The sequence below is a fragment of the Aplidium turbinatum genome, chromosome 9 (assembly GCF_918807975.1).
Source record: "Aplidium turbinatum chromosome 9, kaAplTurb1.1, whole genome shotgun sequence".
Lineage (NCBI taxonomy): Eukaryota > Metazoa > Chordata > Ascidiacea > Aplousobranchia > Polyclinidae > Aplidium > Aplidium turbinatum.
In genome coordinates this window covers 24,601,618-24,618,237 of record NC_137480.1, presented here as the reverse complement: position 1 = coordinate 24,618,237, position 16,620 = coordinate 24,601,618, and the positions used below count along the sequence as shown (strand labels likewise).

The window sequence follows — 16,620 nt, the reverse complement described above, 5'->3', positions numbered from 1 at the left end:
CAAATGCAACAGCTCAAATTACTGAGGAACGTAGGCCTATGGTAGGCCTACTGTGTTTCTGCTTTATGATTCTGGACCTGGAAATGATCGCATATGCATCTTCAGTACCTAGTGTAACCTTGAACTTCTCTCTCAGAGTTAAAGCTATTTCTCTGATGGAACGTTTAGCACAGCTCCAAGCCATCTCTTTTAACAGCTATATAGCCTGTCATCCATGCTATTGAATTAGGCGCAATTGTACCTCTTGTCTATGCTCTTCTTCCGAACAAAGCTGCTCAAACCTATTGTCGACTTTTGCAGGCTATAAAAAACCTTCGACCTCAAATAAATCCAATGTCCTGGATGACAGACTTTGAGAAGGCTGCAATCAATGCCATTCAAGACAATTTTCCCACAACTTCACTGACGGGCTGCTTTTTCCATTTACAGCAATGCGTTTGGCGTAAAATACAGCAATTTGGATTGGTAGCAGCTTATAAAGAAGATGATGGAAAGTTTGCAATGAATGCGCGGAGCCTGGCAGCACTAGCTTTTGTACCAGAACAAGACGTTGAGAACGCATTACAAGCCCTAGTGATAGATGAAGAATTTGATCACCGAATTCAACCTGTAGCTGATTACTTTGAGGACACTTGGATTGGTCGACCAACTCGCCACGGGCATCGAAGACCTGCTGTGCCCCAAATCAACTTTGGAATGTTTATCAGCGCACTTTGCATGGAGAGCATCGCACCAACAATTGCGTTGAAGGGTGGCATAGACGTTTTCAATCAACTGTCGGTTGCTTTCGTCCGTCCATCTTTCGCTGCATCAACGCTTTTAAGAAAGAGCAAAAACATAACGAAGCCCTAATGGAACGTCTTGTGGCAGGCCACAATCCTCCACGGCGAAAAAGGAAATATGAATAACTAAATGAACGGATCCTTCGTGCTGTGTGGTCACAGCGGTATACCATAATCTCTTCGTGGGAAAATTGTAACATAAGATTTCCGGATCCGTTCGTCTGTATGTAATGACCGAAAGAAACACTCTTTTGAAACTGTCTATTCAAAACTGTATTTCTGTAAAATTAGCCACCTGGCTGTCGAAATTGGGATGCAACACCGTACACCACTAAAACTTGTCACTACAACAAACTACTTAGATAAAAGACGGAAATTTTGTACAGCTAGCAAGCACTAAGCCAGCGGTTCTCAACCAGTGGGCCATGGCTCATTGGTGGGCCATAGAAGCATTTTGAGGTGAGCCACAGACATATTTAAAAATTTGAAAGATTTATTGAAACATTTTGTTTCATTTTTGTCACTATAGTCAATTTTACACTTGTGTACTTTGTTTAGTTACAATGAATGATGCTGCTGTTTTTAGCTACAAAGTGGCAATCATCATTTTAACTATTGCAACATACAGTTTTACTGTACATCAACTCAGTTTTTACAACACTTATGATGAAATAGACTAGTTTGTGGTTACAATTAAGCCATCTTTATAAGCGGTAGTCTTGTTGAACTTCTGCAGAACCGCTTTTTAGTACGAGCAGCATTTTATTTTGTAGATTATTTTGACGAGGAATTGACAATAGTTGAAGCTTTAAGTTTGATGAAAATTACATTCAATATGTGCATGAATTTTTGATAACAGAGAAGAAAAAGGACAATGTGTATTATGTTGTAAAGTTCTTAGTCATCGTTCATTGAGGCCATCAAAACTGAAACTTCACTTGGAAAAAGTTCATCCAAATTACAAGGATGAAGATGTGAACTTTTTTAACGAAAAGAAGATAGTGTGAAGCGTCAGCGCCTGGATGCAACGAGAGGATTCCAGCAACATTCCAAGGGCAATGTTCTGCTGCTTTTTGTTTATAAACCTTTTTTGTAATTTTTTTCTTACCTAAAAACTGAATGGGCCACAGAACTTTTATGCAAACAAAAATGGGCCACGATAGAAAAAAGGTTGAGAACCACTGCACTAAGCAAACAGTTAAATATGCGGCCAACTTTCAAGCAACCATTTTACGAAGGAGAGAATAAATTTCAATATCTCAGACTCACGTACGCAGTTACTGTGACGTCATAGTGGAAGGCATTGTGAAGCAAATCTCAACAGATGTTCAAAGGTGGTGATGCAATGTTTCATGTTTAAACAGGTTTGACACAAGTCTTACGAACGATGGTGCAATTTTGGCTCAGTTTTTAGGAAAAATTCCATGACGTAAGATGCCAGCTAGGTTAAGTAGACCATAACGGTTTTTATATGACGTTTGATTTGGTGAACCATTGTCGGGAACATAGCGGCCCCTATAGTTATGACAGTCTGACATGGCATAACTAAAAAAGAATTGACGACAATTGACATTGACGTCATGAAAATGACGGAAACCACTTAAATCCTGCTTATGCGGTAAAGTTTTAACATCGTCAGCCCAAGCTGGGTTAACCACCGAAGTTATATCACAAAACAGTTCATCTGTCTCTAACGACTGGATGTTGAGTTTAACAAGGTTAGCACAAGTAGGTTTCTGACCAGCCAGAGTATCCATTTTAAACGACGCTTTGTCATACGGTTTAACGTCAAGTTCGCAGACCAAATCACTCGAAACAAAAGTCAACTGCGAACCAGGATCATGCTGACAATACACCAACTTCGATTTGCCAGTCATTGGATTCAAAACACGAGCAGCAGTAATGCGGTTAAAGGCTGCTTTAACATTTCCAATCTTAACATTACGCACAGGAACTCTGGCACCAGCATCCTCTTTGCTGACCGAATCCAGAGAATCACGTGACGTCACATAAAAATCATGCAGAAGAAAATAGTGTTTCCTATCGTTGTTAGGGCCACACTTACGACAGTTGTTTGCATGAACGCAATCCCTAACCATATGCTGGCGCAAACAATTCAAGCATTTGCCAGCTTTCACAATAATATCTCTCCGATCTTTAGGTGTCAAGCGCAAAAATTCTTTACAATTAGACAAAAAATGATATTCAACTAGACCACGTGACGAACAATAAATACATGCCGGTATGTCTCTACGTCTGGCCACACCACCGCGCGGTGCGCCAACAGCAGTTGAGTACTGCGAACTACCTGAAATCACATTATCATGGGGTTTTACCGACGTCTGCCTAACCGGACATGAAGGCAATTTTCCTTTGCCAAACTTCTTAAATTGTTGCGACTCACCAGAATCGCCCATTGGCATAATGCTAAAATCAGTCGACTTACGCGTTTCCTCCCGTACTACAAAATCGAACAAACTCTGAAAAGTAGGCTCATTAGTGCCACCATACTGATCACCCAAAAAGTCAAGATAACGCTTCTTAGCGTCAAACGGGAGTCGCTTAGCCAAATCCAAAACAAAACCTCCTTCCAATTTGTCACGCTGACCATAAGCTTACGCGTAAAGCAGACACTGTGATAATTCATCTTTAAACTCTTTCAAATCACTGGAAGAGATCGAAGTCAATTTGCTACCATAGCGATACTTTCTAATTTCTGGTTCGGCGAAAAGACCTCCAAGAACCCCAAAACGCTGGGACAAGCGAGCTAACGAATTTCTATCCTGTCTTCCTCTGACAAGCCAGGAGTGTCGGAAACCAAATTAGCAATCGTTTGCGCAGCTGTTCTAACACAAGCTGCTTGTAACAAAGTCAAATGAGTTCCTTTAAAGGGCGAAGCTGCCATTAAGGCCGTAACACGATTTTTAAAGAAGATAAATGGCATATTATTACCATCGTAACCAATCAAGGCCGCCTTATCGAAAAACGTCCTACTATTTTTGTATTCAAAAAAGCAATCATGTTGTTGAGAACTCGATTTAGCGGGAGAAGACAAGCTATATCCCTTAAGGGGCTGAGGGGGGTCAGTCACATGCACAGCCCGATCACGATCCTCAAACACGTTAAAATCATGAGACGCGATACGCCTCTCACAACCACCCAAATTACGTGTAGCTGGGCGATCAAAACCTAGCGGCGCAGAAAACTGTGAAGAGGGCAAAACATTACTTCTGATAGCGGTCCCGTGACCTGTACGCTCTGGGGGAGGCGTTTGGTTATAATTCGCAGGCCTTGGCTCTACAGCCTTCGGAAGACCCTTAGCCGCGGCCCCGAGACCTCCTGAAACAGCTTGAAAACGTGTGGATTGCACTGATCCACTTACAGATTGAACAGGCGTCTGGAAAAGGTTATGTAAATTAAACTGTGATTGATGTTCACTTCTGGAATACCTAGAAGATCCCTTCTTAGAGCTACGTCGGGAGCCCACATCTGATCGATATTCAGCCAAAGCTATCTCCTTACGTTGTTCAGCCCTCAACTGGGCGTCTTTGAATGCGAACTCAGCAGCTCTCGCTTCGGCCTCAGCTCGTATGGCCTCAGCTCTCGCGGCGGCCTCAGCAGCCCTCACTTCGGCCTCAGCTTTCGCGGCGGCCTCAGCAGCTCTCACTTCAGCCTCAGATTTTGCGGCGGCCTCAGCAGCTTTTGCTTTGGCCTCAGCTCGTATGTCCTCAGCTTTCGCGGCGGCCTCAGCAGCTCTCGCTTCGGCCTCGGCTTGGATCTGGAGCTCCTCTCGTCTTAGCTGTAGGTTAATTTGTGCCACTATCCGAGACGAACTCCTAGATATCCTAGTGCTTACATTTGAGGCGCTATCCTCAGGATGTATGTCAGCATCCAACATATCTGAGAACTCACTTACTTTTTGTTCGAAGTTATTTTTTAACGAGTTAAATTCGGGATCTACCCTATCACGAAGTTCTGCCAAAATTGCAGAGTTAAAAATTTTACTCACAGGTGCATGGAAATGCCGTAATTCCTCTTCTAAAGTAGATAAGTTAGATCGAAAAATTAACAGTTCCTGCTCATCACTCAAAGAACCTAGGGCTACAGAAAGTTCCCCAATTTGAGTCAAAATATCCCTTCTAAGATGCTGGGCCTCTCGAACTGGCTTAGCCTCATCGTTACTGGGTCCCTCCCCAGAATGGCCTGCCCGACCGCAAAGAATATCACCAGGCTTAAACTCAGTCGAGTCTACGGCGGTCGAGTCCCTGTCTCCACCGAGGGTAGACATATTAAATGTTGGGGCTAAATTTAACAATTAAAAAATTAAGTTACACAAACACACAAAATTATCACAGCAGTTATAAAAAACTTAACTGCAAAGACTGTAAAAATACAAAAAGAATTTAAATGAACAATACCGTAGTTGTAGGGGTATATATATGAAGTCCTAAAGTCCCACAAAACTTGCTTGGATTCTTCCACTTGAATCTTCAAGCACAGATCGATTGTCTTCAATCTTTTTTCTTGCCAATGAATGTCAATGTTGTTTTTTCTTTAGAGCCAACAAAGAAACGCCTTTAATTTTTAACTTGAAGTTCTTCTGCACCAATTGAGAAGAAAAAGGCTTTAATTTTTTGCTGCTGTAGACTACCGACCAACAACTTCGTCTTTATTATGCTTCTGTAGCCTACCAACCAACAGGATCGTCTTTATTATTTCTTTGTGCTTCTAAGTTCCAACTTACAACAACGTCTTTTATTATTTCTTTGCTTTAAGTGCTTCTTGGCCTACCAGCTAACAAGCCACGTCTTTTATTATTTTTTGCTTTAAGTGCTTCTTGGCCTACCAACTAACAAGCCACGTCTTTTATTATTTTGCTTCAGTACCAAACACTAGACAGAGTACCGTCTTTTATTATTTATGGTCACAGCGGTAAATCATAATCTCTTCGTGGGAAAATTGTAACATAAGATTCCCGGATCCGTTCGTCTGTATGTAATGACCGAAAAAAACACTCTTTTGAAGCCGTCTATTCAAAACTGTATTTCTGTAAAATTAGCCACCTGGCTGTCGAAATTGGGATGCAACACCGTACACCACTAGAACTTGTCACTACAACAAACTACTTAGATAAAAGACGGAAATTTTGTCCAGCTAGCAAGCACTAAGCAAACAGTTAAATATGCGCCAACTTTCAAGCAACCATTTTACGAATGAGAGAATAAATTTCAATATCTCAGACTCACGTACGCAGTTACTGTGACGTCATAGCGAAAGGCATTGTGAAGCAAATGTCAACAGGTGTTCAAAGGTGGTGATGCAATGTTTCATGTTTAAACAGGTTTGACACAAGTGTTACGAACGATGGTGCAATTTTGGCTCATTTTTTAGGAAAATTCCATGACGTAAGATGCCAGCTAGGTTAAGTAGACCATAACGGTTTTTATATGACGTTTGATTTGGTGAACCATTGTCGGGAACACTGTGCAACAGTATGATGCTCGAACAACGGCTCAGTATCTGCGTGGAATTGTTCACAACTTTGGCATGTAGTTTTCTTATGAACTATTTTCGGTTTGAATTGTCGGCTTTTCTCTGTTTCTTTTCTGTTTTGTTTTTTGTTGTTAATATCAGCTTTGAATTATCGGCTTTTAATTGACGGCTTTGAATTTTCGTCTTTGAATCATCAGCTTTGAATAAACGGCTTTGAATTGTCGGCTTTGAATTGTCTGCTTTGAATTGTCGTGCTACCATCGTACCCACAACGTCCTTTATCTGGTGTAATATTCGAGCTCTCGTAAGTGTAGTTTTGCCTTACAAACTGGAAGATGCAAAAATGCATCCAGCTATTGTGCCTATGTATTTGTACGTATTTTGTTGCAGATATTGTGGTTCTGTAGCGCCTGCGGCCCTTTTCGTGTTTGCCTTAGTATAATTGCCATTGTGAAAATTGTACTTGTTAGGAATTTGGAACGCTGGCTGAAGATTAGGGCGTTTCTTCGGTTTGATTTACATACGTAGTTTTACGTTGTTGTAACATTGCGCATTTGACACATGCTGCATTGCTTGAAGCAATAAGCCCCTTTAAAATCAATCGTTCAGCGTGAAACACAGTTCAGTTTGTGACTTTTCAGTATGTTTTTTTTTGTCGGCTAGTTGTGTGGTGCCTTACTTTCTCAGTCAGTTTGCCACGGATTCCTTTCTTGGAAATCACGATATTAGTTTAATTATGGTTGTAGTGTAGTTTTTATGGTCTGAATTAGTTTAGCTCGTTCTATTTGAATTCAAGGCATTATTTGGCTACAGTTACGTTTCGACGTGGAAGTTCATTCATTTCTTTGCAATAAACTCATACTCGCAAAAGGAGTAAGGTATTGTTCTCAAGATCATCCCCGCTACGCGCTGGTGCCCGGGATGTTGCTGTAGCAGGTACAGCTAGGTATGGGCGGATGTTCAGACCACTCGCCGTCCGCTACATATTTCTGGTGACCCGACGTGTTTTGCTAACTGTTAATTAATGATGTGATTTAACTGACTGTGAACTGATCATTGGTTGCACTGGATTATTCTGGATTACATCACGGATTGCAACAAGCCTGCCTTTCATCGGACGCTCCTTCCACTGCGACGCCGTGGGATTCAAGTTAAGTGACAATAATTCATGATGTTTGAATACTATTTTGACATTACCGTAATGGCCATAAGCCTCTTAATCTCCCTCGCCGTTGCCGTCTTTGGTCGTTGCCTCACTCGTGGCTCGCGATCGGGGCGTTTTGACAGCAGTGATGAAAACGTGTTTCGCCCCCGTCCGGACGACTCCCTCCAGGCACTGGACAGTGGTGTCTGCAGGCATTCTAGGCAGGGATATCTAGAGAAGGGGATACAAAGGCTTTTATTACGTCTGACAATAGAAGGGCTTCTATTTATCTTAAATAATGTCTGTTTATGCTAAAATCACAATTGGCACATATAGTAATTTAATAAACTTTTTTATGGTAACCTGCATTGCACTATTACAACCAGGTATGGATATTCAATGAATGCTCATAATCACTTGTTAATTCAACTACCCGTATACTTGCTTTACACCTAGCCAACTGCAAAGGTTTTTTAAAAAAACAGCTAAACTGGTAACCTTTCAACTGTCTTTTCAAACAATTATTTTTTAAATATGTTCTACATAACACTTGCTAACTGTCTTGTGTAGCTGAATGTACCAGCTGCACTACAAAACTTTCTGCAAGTTTAAAAAGAACTGCATGTTTAACGCGGTACCAACTACCGCCCTTCTACTGTCATGAGAATCAGCAATCGCTCTGAGCCTTCGTATCCCCTTCTTTAGATATCCCTGATTCTAGCCCTGCGGCATGTCATTGCCGAAGTTCTTTGAGACGGACGTACCCCTTTGGATCGAGTTAGTCGAAAGCTTCATTAGAAATAAGACCATTGATGATACTGACGAAAGATATGACTTAGTTATACAGGCACTCAACGAGCAACAATTGCATAGGGTCGCCGACGCCGTGGTCGACCGTGACGGTTGTGACGACCCCTATGCTATGCTCAATCGGGCCCTCCTGCGCGAGTTTGGTCTCACCGAGGGGGACCGTGTGAGTGCCCTGTTCCACAGGAGCCGAAAGGCCCTCGACTCATTTAGCTAAAATAAGACGACTTTTGGGTAATGCTGCTAGACAAAATACATCTTTGTTGCGTGAATTGTTTTTGGGCAAGTTGCCGACCGACGTTAGGCGCATTCTAGCCGCACATGCGGGCGATAATTTGGATACGTTAGCGCGCCGAGCGGATGATGGATGGATGGATGGTCATTTTATTTTTGTTTGGATGCGAAACGCCGAAACACACATAAAACAAAAACTGACAGTGTGCATCCAATGAGAGAGTGCGAAAGACCGTAGCCCTGAAGGCGTAGGAGGTCGTCGAGTCTGCACTCTCTCATTCAAATAGTTACACAAAAGAAAGTATTGCGTTGATAATATTGTTGCAAATTGACACAAAAAAGAAGAAGGAAATTGTTATAATTTCAAGCGGCGACGTTGCCGTCGTCCAGGGTCCACACAGTCTTTCCCCGCAGGCAGACATTAATCAATCTTTGGATAGGCGTGTCGCCGCATTATCTGTACAATCATTTGACTGCAGGATGAACTCTTCCGGTAGCGCGACCTCTGGTAATTTTAGGACGCCTGGCTTTCCGGCGTCCCCCTCTCTCGCCGCTCGGAGGCACACGCCCCTACGTGACGATCTTCAAGATCGCCCCTCATTCTGTTTCTATTACAATAGGTTTGGTCCTAGGGCTCGTCGCTGCGCCCCTCCTTGCAATTGGGAAGGAGCAAAAAACGTGTCAAGTCCCACTTCAGCAGAGCGGGCGAAGTGGGGACCATCAGCTTAAACTTCGCGGCGATGCTTCGGCACTACGACCCGTATACGAATCTAACTTTTCTTATTGACACTGGTAGTAGAAGCATACTTCCTTGCCGTTCCTTTAACCCTTATCAGCACATGCGTTGACATTTTGTCAACATCGACTTTTTTGTGTGAGATTGCTCTCGCCCCTTATGCACTAGCTCAACAACATTCAGTGACGAAGGAGAACTTCTGAGTAGCTTACTGCTGTAGCGATTTCAAAACGTTAAATTGTTTCCACAATGAGTTATTTGCGTTTTACCTTAATCGGCACATCTGTTGACAAAATGTCAACAATCAGAAACTAAAGGAGTTTGAAATTTAAAACCCTTATACAGTAGGTAGCTTTTATCACAAAGTGATAACCGGCGACGTGCAGGAAAGTTGCACGTGTATTTAGTGAAAAGCTATCTGAGTAGGTCCTACTCAGACTGGAGTTAGACTGCCAGGAGGAGTTAGACTGCCATTTGGAGTTAGACTGCCAGTCTAGGAGGAGTTAGACTGCCAGTTGATATAACTCAGAAGAAAAATACTGCCTAAGCAATTGTGTTGGAAACGTTTGCCTTAGCTCTAACTAGCTTTTACAAGACTTTACATGTGTATTAGCTCTTACATGAAATGCTAACTATTTGAAATTCAAAGGTTGTTTCGGTTAATTACAGTAAGGTGCAAATTTACTGATAGACAGACAGAGAAGATTTTCATATCAAGAGGCCCTAAGACAACTGCAAATAACTTCAGATGATGTTGATAGCGACTCTTATGCTGAGGCTAAAAGTAGTAGTGAATGTGAGTCCATACCAGATGTTAATGAACTGCCTTTGGAAGAGGAGGAACTGTCCGATATAGATGTCTTTGAGGAAGAAAGTGAAGATGACGAGACTGGTGGTGATACAAATCAAGAATCTAATGATGGTTCCTCAGAAGATGAAGATCAAGTACCAATAACAGCTGGCAATGCAACCTATTATGCAAATCCTTTTCCAGGCAAGTTCAGAAGAAGAAATATTTTGACGCAACAGCTTCGGATTGATGCTGCTCCTGAACTTTAATTGCATGCCTTCAAATTATTTTATCGGCCTGAAATTATACTTCAGATAATACGTGAGACGAACAGAAAAGCAAGGGACATGAGACACGGATGTAAGCTGTTGCCTAATTCTAAACACAAAAACTTCACAATTGAAGAAGTTGAGGCTGGTCTTGCAATTATGATACGTGCTGGCTTGGACAAAGATAACTTCACCGATTTATGTCAATTGTGGGATCCTCTTGATAGTAGGCCATTTTATGGAGTGGCTATGGCACTAAATCGATTCAAATTTCTGCTACGATGCATGCGTTTTGATAACTATCGCAATCGACCAGAAAGACAAAGGGACGACAGTTTAGCTGCTATTCGAGAGGTGTGGGAAGCATTCAACAGCAATCTGCACAACGCCTACATCCCTAAGGAAGCATAGACTGTGGATGAACAACTGGTCAGATATCGAGGCAAAATTCCTGGAAGAACATACATACAATCGAAACCAAGGAAATATGGTGTAAAGTTCTTTTGGCTATGTGAAGCCACATCAGGTTTTGCTCTAAGTGGCATTATTTATTCCGGAAGTGAACTCGACTCGGCTCCTCACAGAAATCTTGCAAATGATATAGTGATGAACCTGTGTTCTGTTTACTTTGGTAGTGGTCGGGATATATACGTTGTCAGATGTTTTACATCTCATAGTTTGGTTTGCAATCTTTTGCTTTAAAATCTTACATTGGTAGGAACAGTAATGGCTAGTCGCCGTGAAGTTCCATCGCAGCTCAAATCAGCAAGAGAAGAGAGGTGGAAAGTACTGAAGCGTTGTATGACCATTTGAACAAGATTATGCTATTGTCATATGCACCAAAACGAAACAGGAATGTCCTCATGATTTCTTCTTCACACTCTTCTGTTTCCATCACTGACTCTCACAAGAAACCTACAGTTATCATGCATTATAACAAACATAATGGTGGAGTTGACACTCTTAATGAAAACTGTGAAGAATTCAATTACTTGAGGAAAACAAATTGTTGGCCAATGATTATAAATTACAATTTGATAAATGTTGCCCGTAACAACGCATTTCTCATAATGAGGGGCAATGGGAAAAGCAGCAAAAAAACAGATTTTCTCAAACAACTTAGCTTTCAGCTTGCTCAACCGTATGTCAACAAAAGAAAATTGGCTGGAGAAACTAAACTACTTGCCGAAAAGTTGGGGTTTATCGATGCTGCTACTTCAAGCACTTTCCATCGCACAGTTCAAAGTATCAAACCGGGAAGATGCTGCAGATCTGCAAAGCATACTCGATATGCATGTGTCACTTGTAGCCGCGGGTTTGCCCACGACACAAAAAACTTCAGAAGATCCAATATTGCTAGGATGCTGAATGATTTGTTGTAGTGCTCCACGTTTGTTCGTTTTTGTGTTTGAAATATACGTGGCAAAACTTCGCTTGTTAATACTTCTTTGCATTTTATCTGAGAGCTAGTAAGCTAAAACTATGTCCTGGGGAGGAAGCAGACCTCCCAATTAGAATTAATGATTGTTTTGTTAAGGTTTTATCAACATCAAATCATCTAAAGTAACAACTTCACTTTGAAAACAGCGCATTTGTATCGAAAAACACAAGGAAATGCCATGTTGACAATTTGTCAACATCTGTGCCGATTAAGTTACCTAAAATCCCTGTGCTAATAAGGGTTAATTGTGCTAAACCCTCTAGTGTTCTCACCGCCGTGAACGGCTCGCCCATTCAGGTGTTCGGTAGCGTGCGCAAGCGGCTCTCAATCGGTCTACCCGTCGAATTTGAATGGATTTTTAAGCTCGCTGATCTACCTGTACCCATAATAGGCATAGACTTTTTATTACATTTTGGCCTGTCCATTGATATCCCTAATAGGCGTCTGATCATGCCGAATCGTGATAACCATGTTAATCGCATGCGACACACAGCACCCTCTAGCGGATTAAGAGGCAAAGATTCCAATGCTGCCGAGCTGGGCGCCTACGCATTCTTAAACGTCGAGTTCCCAAAGGTTTTTGCTCCGGAAAATTATTATCGTCCGTCTAAACACTAAACGTGTCATCACATTCTCACTTCTGGTCCTTCCACAGCGTCGCGCGTGCGCAGGTTATCGCCCGAAAAGTTAATACATCTGCGCGAGGAGATACTGCACCTCCTAAATTTCGTTGTCATTCGCCCTTCTAACTCTCTCTGGGCCTCTCCTGTTCACATGGTCCCAAAAGGGGACACAGGTCGTTACCGCATCACGGAGGACTATAGAAATCTCAACCGTCAGACCCGGCGCGACACTTATCCGCTACCCTTCTTGCACGATTTCGTCGACGCGTTGCATGGTTCTACCATCTTCTCTAGTTTGGACTTGTTCAAGTCTTACCATCAAATTCGTGTCGCCGAACGGGACATTCTAAAACTGCTATCGTTACGCCCATTGGCGGCTTCAAGTTCTGTAAATTAAGCATGGGTCTGTGTAATGCTAGCCAAACGTTTCAACGCTTCATGAACAAGGTTTTGCGTGGATTGGATTTCGTGTTTTGCTATGTCGACGATGTGTCTTCTCCAAAAACAAGGAAGAACATGTGATCCACCTGAGGGCAGTTTTTCGACGCCTGACTCACTACGGGCTCATTCTGAATAAGGGGAAATGTGTGTTTGGTGTTTCGAAGGTAAAATTCTTAGGCCACGAAGTCAAATCTGAAGGCATTCAACCCCTTTCTGGAAAGGTGGAAGCAATCCAGAAGTTTCAGCGCCCACTGCAGGCGGGGCAGCTCAGGAGGTATCTTGGCATGGTAAATTTCTATCGTAAATTCATCCCCGACTGTGCTTGGCTCTTGCATCCGCTACACGGCATCTTAACTCCTAAACTATCCGGTCAGAAACTGATACCCTGGACCGACGATGCAATTTCAGCCTTCGATAGGTCTAAGGAGGGTTTAAAAAGCATTTCACTGTTAGCGTATCCAGCCCCCAACACCGCGACCTCTCTCGTCGTAGATGCATCCTCCGCCGCCGTCGGGGCTGTCGTCCAACAAAAAATTGATGACAAACACATGCCCATCGCCTTCTTCTCTAAATGTCTGGATAATACTCAGCAACACTATTCTACATTCGAACGTGAGTTGTCAGCAATATACCTCGCCTTAAGTCACTTTAAGTACTTCCTGGAAAGTCGCAAGTTCGCCATATTTACGGATCACAAACCTCTCATCACCGCCTTCAAGGGTACGCTAGCCCATGCTACAGGTAGGCAGTCTCGACATTTCTCCTATATTTCGGAGTTCACGTCTAATTTACAGTATATAAAGGGAGAAGATAACGTTGTAGGCTAGCTGAATGCTTAAGTCGCCCACAGATAAACGTTATCTTCGAAAACTTTCCGGGTATTAACTTACTCAAACTAGCCATTGAGCAGGAGGATGACAAATCAGTGGCTGAATTCTGCAGATCCGAACACTCCTTGAAGTTAGAAGGAAAAAGTTTACCCGACCACGGGGTCTCCTTAATTTGCGACATCAGTACCTGGAGGTACCGACCTCTAGTGCCTAAATTGTACAGACCCCTCGTGTTTCAAACGTTACACAACTTGGCCTATCCGGGAATTAGAGCAACCCGTAATCTTGTAGCCGAACGGTTCGTCTGGCCGAAAATGAGGTCCGATTTACGGCAATGGTGTAGGGAATGCTTGCCCTGCCAGCAGACCAAAATAGGACGCCATAACGTTGCCCCACTGCAGCACTTTAACGCTCCTGAGGCTTGTTTCTCAAATGTGCACGTTGATCTGGTAGGACCCATTTCCGAATTCAGGTGGATATTGTTACATCTTAACCGTCATCGATAGATTCACTCGCTGGCCGGAAGCCATACCCCTGCCAGAGGTCAGCGCGAAGATCTGTGCCGACGCATTCATACTGCATTGGGTCTCCAGGTTCGGAGCCCCGCGTAATATCATCGGATCGTGGTAGGCAGTTCACCTCTGTCCTATGGCACGAAATGGCCACATTCTTGGGAAGTAAGATTGTGCACACCACGACATACCACCTTGCGTCCAACGGCATCAATGAACGCTTCAACCGGAGTCTAAAAGTTTCTTTAAAAATGCAGCACAACCCCGCTGCCTGGTGTAGTAATCTGGGTCTCGTATGTTAGGACTGCGTTCTGCGCTGAAAGAAGACCTATCCTGTTCAGCTGCGCAAATGACTATGGGCACTTCACTAAGGCTTCCTGGCAAATTCTTCATGCTCGTGACGGGGAGGACATTCAACACTCACTGTATGCTCAGAACCTGTCATAGCCTACTTCATGCAAACACTTCGCTACACTCGCCCTAGGCATCCCAATAAGCGAGCAACCTTTCTAGACGACGCCCTGTTCTCATGCACGCACGTGTTCGTCCGAACGGACAAAGTGTTGGCCAGCCTACAACGGTCATATCAAGGACCGAGTTTCATCTTCAACCGCAATGATAAGTACTTCACCCTGAGCATCAATGGCAGGACTGACACGGTATCGATCGATAGACTTAAAGCCGCGGTGCTTCACTCCATAGCAGGAATAGAGAACTCGGAGGTGCTCTCGCCTCAGACCAGACCTGGTCCCATCGTAGAACGCGGAGATGCGCAACGCTCCGGGTCCCCGCTTGTGGACGTTGGCGAGCGTCATTGCAGTTCCGTCGTCTCCCGTGCCGGTAGGAACATCGGCGCGCCCGCATACTTGAAAGACTATGATCTATCTTAACCGGCTCTCAGTCCTGGGCACAACGTGAAACTGCATCCATTCATTCCATCTTTCCTTAGTTAGTCACCGTTCTTGGATACAGTTATCGAATTAATTACAGTAGCTCTCCGTCCTGGGCACGACGTGAAACTGCAACCATTTCTTAGTCCTGAGTAAGACTTGAAACTGCATACATTTCCTCAGTTAATCACTCGCTCGTTTAGCAGTTCCCTGCTCTGTAGTTGTCTTTAGGAGCTGCGCTTCCTTCATGTAGGCGTGCGACGCAGCACACTTCCTTTACATAGTACCTTGTTATAATCCTTGTCTGACCACTGGTCATCCGGAGGTCAGTTTGTTCACGTCGCGCCTTGTTGTTCATCTTTGTAGCCACTGTTAGGAACTTGCTTGTTAAGGTGGGGCTTATACGCTGATTGTCTTCGCTGGCGTGTCGTCTCAGCGGGTTGTATTTAATGTGTATCTTCTAGGTTTCACTGTCCGTCTCATTAAGCGTTGCTGTGAAGCCACAGTCTTCACTGACATGTCATGCATATAACTAATGACATGTTGTTCGCAGTCACTTGTTCGCCGCTTCCTGCACTGTTGGACCAGTTCCTCATGTAGTCGCTTCGTATAGCTATTATGCTGAGTCAGTCCCTGTACTTGCAGGTTGTCCTGAGGCTGGGCACTTCTTGCCTCGTCGCTCCCTCTGGTTTGTCTGCTGGCGTTACAGTCCTGGTCTGGTTTAATTAAAATGTTTGTCCGTTTTTTCACCTTCCCCGTTTAGTTAGAGATTCCCATCCTGCTGTCATGACGCTTTGCTCTCGCGCCGCGGTGTGTGGCAGTTCGTGCGACTGCTTCGCACGGCCGTTGTTCGGACTGCCCTCCGTTTCGTGGAGAGAGTGCGCTCTGTGCTCTCTGACATGCTTCGTCACTTTTCACAACTACGTAGGCTTCGTGTACTGCATATAGACATTAACTGCTTCCACAGTGTTAACCTGTAATAACCGTAGCGATTAGATCGTCATTGCGTAGCGTTTAGATTGTGTTTGTCATTGTCAATAATTGTAACCTTCCACATTTTTTGTGTTAATTAGGAATCATCGTGGCCGGATGTCCGCCGCACGAGACCTCTGCTTCAACCAATCGAGAGCCGACCAGCCGCTCCCTGGAATCAGAGGAACTGTTAGCTCTCGCGCCGTGCAGAGGGGATCCGACCCCGTCTTGTTGTTCACCGTGTGTCATTTCTGCGTGATGTATTATGCGATGTACTATGAGATGCTGGTTATACTACGCATTGTGTGCCTCTCCTGCTTCATGTCCTCGCTGCAGACAGCTTCATCAGAAGCCAAACGGCCACCCCGTTTGCCTTCTTGCGGGGGTGTCTGTAGCATCTGCGGCCCTTTTCGTGTTTGCCTTAGTATAATTGCCATTGTGAAAATTGTACTTGTTAGGAATTTGGAACGCTGGCTGAAGATTAGGGCGTTTCTTCGGTTTGATTTACATACGTAGTTTTACGTTGTTGTAACATTGCGCATTTGACACATGCTGCATTGCTTGAAGCAATAAGCCCCTTTAAAATCAATCGTTCAGCGTGAAACACAGTTCAGTTTGTGACTTTTCAGTATGTTTTTTTTTGTCGACCAGTTGTG

The 16,620-nt window shown here is 43.6% G+C and overlaps 1 protein-coding gene across 1 annotated transcript; it reads left to right on the top strand.

Annotated features, from left to right (window-relative positions):
- The first annotated feature begins 342 nt into the window (after positions 1–342).
- On the top strand, positions 343–908 carry LOC145776829 (uncharacterized). Its single transcript, XM_082588050.1, has 2 exons — positions 343–609; positions 669–908. The coding sequence occupies exons 1-2, from the start codon at positions 343–345 to the stop codon at positions 906–908; spliced, it is 507 nt and encodes a 168-aa protein (XP_082444176.1).
- The last annotated feature ends 15,712 nt before the right edge of the window (positions 909–16,620 follow it).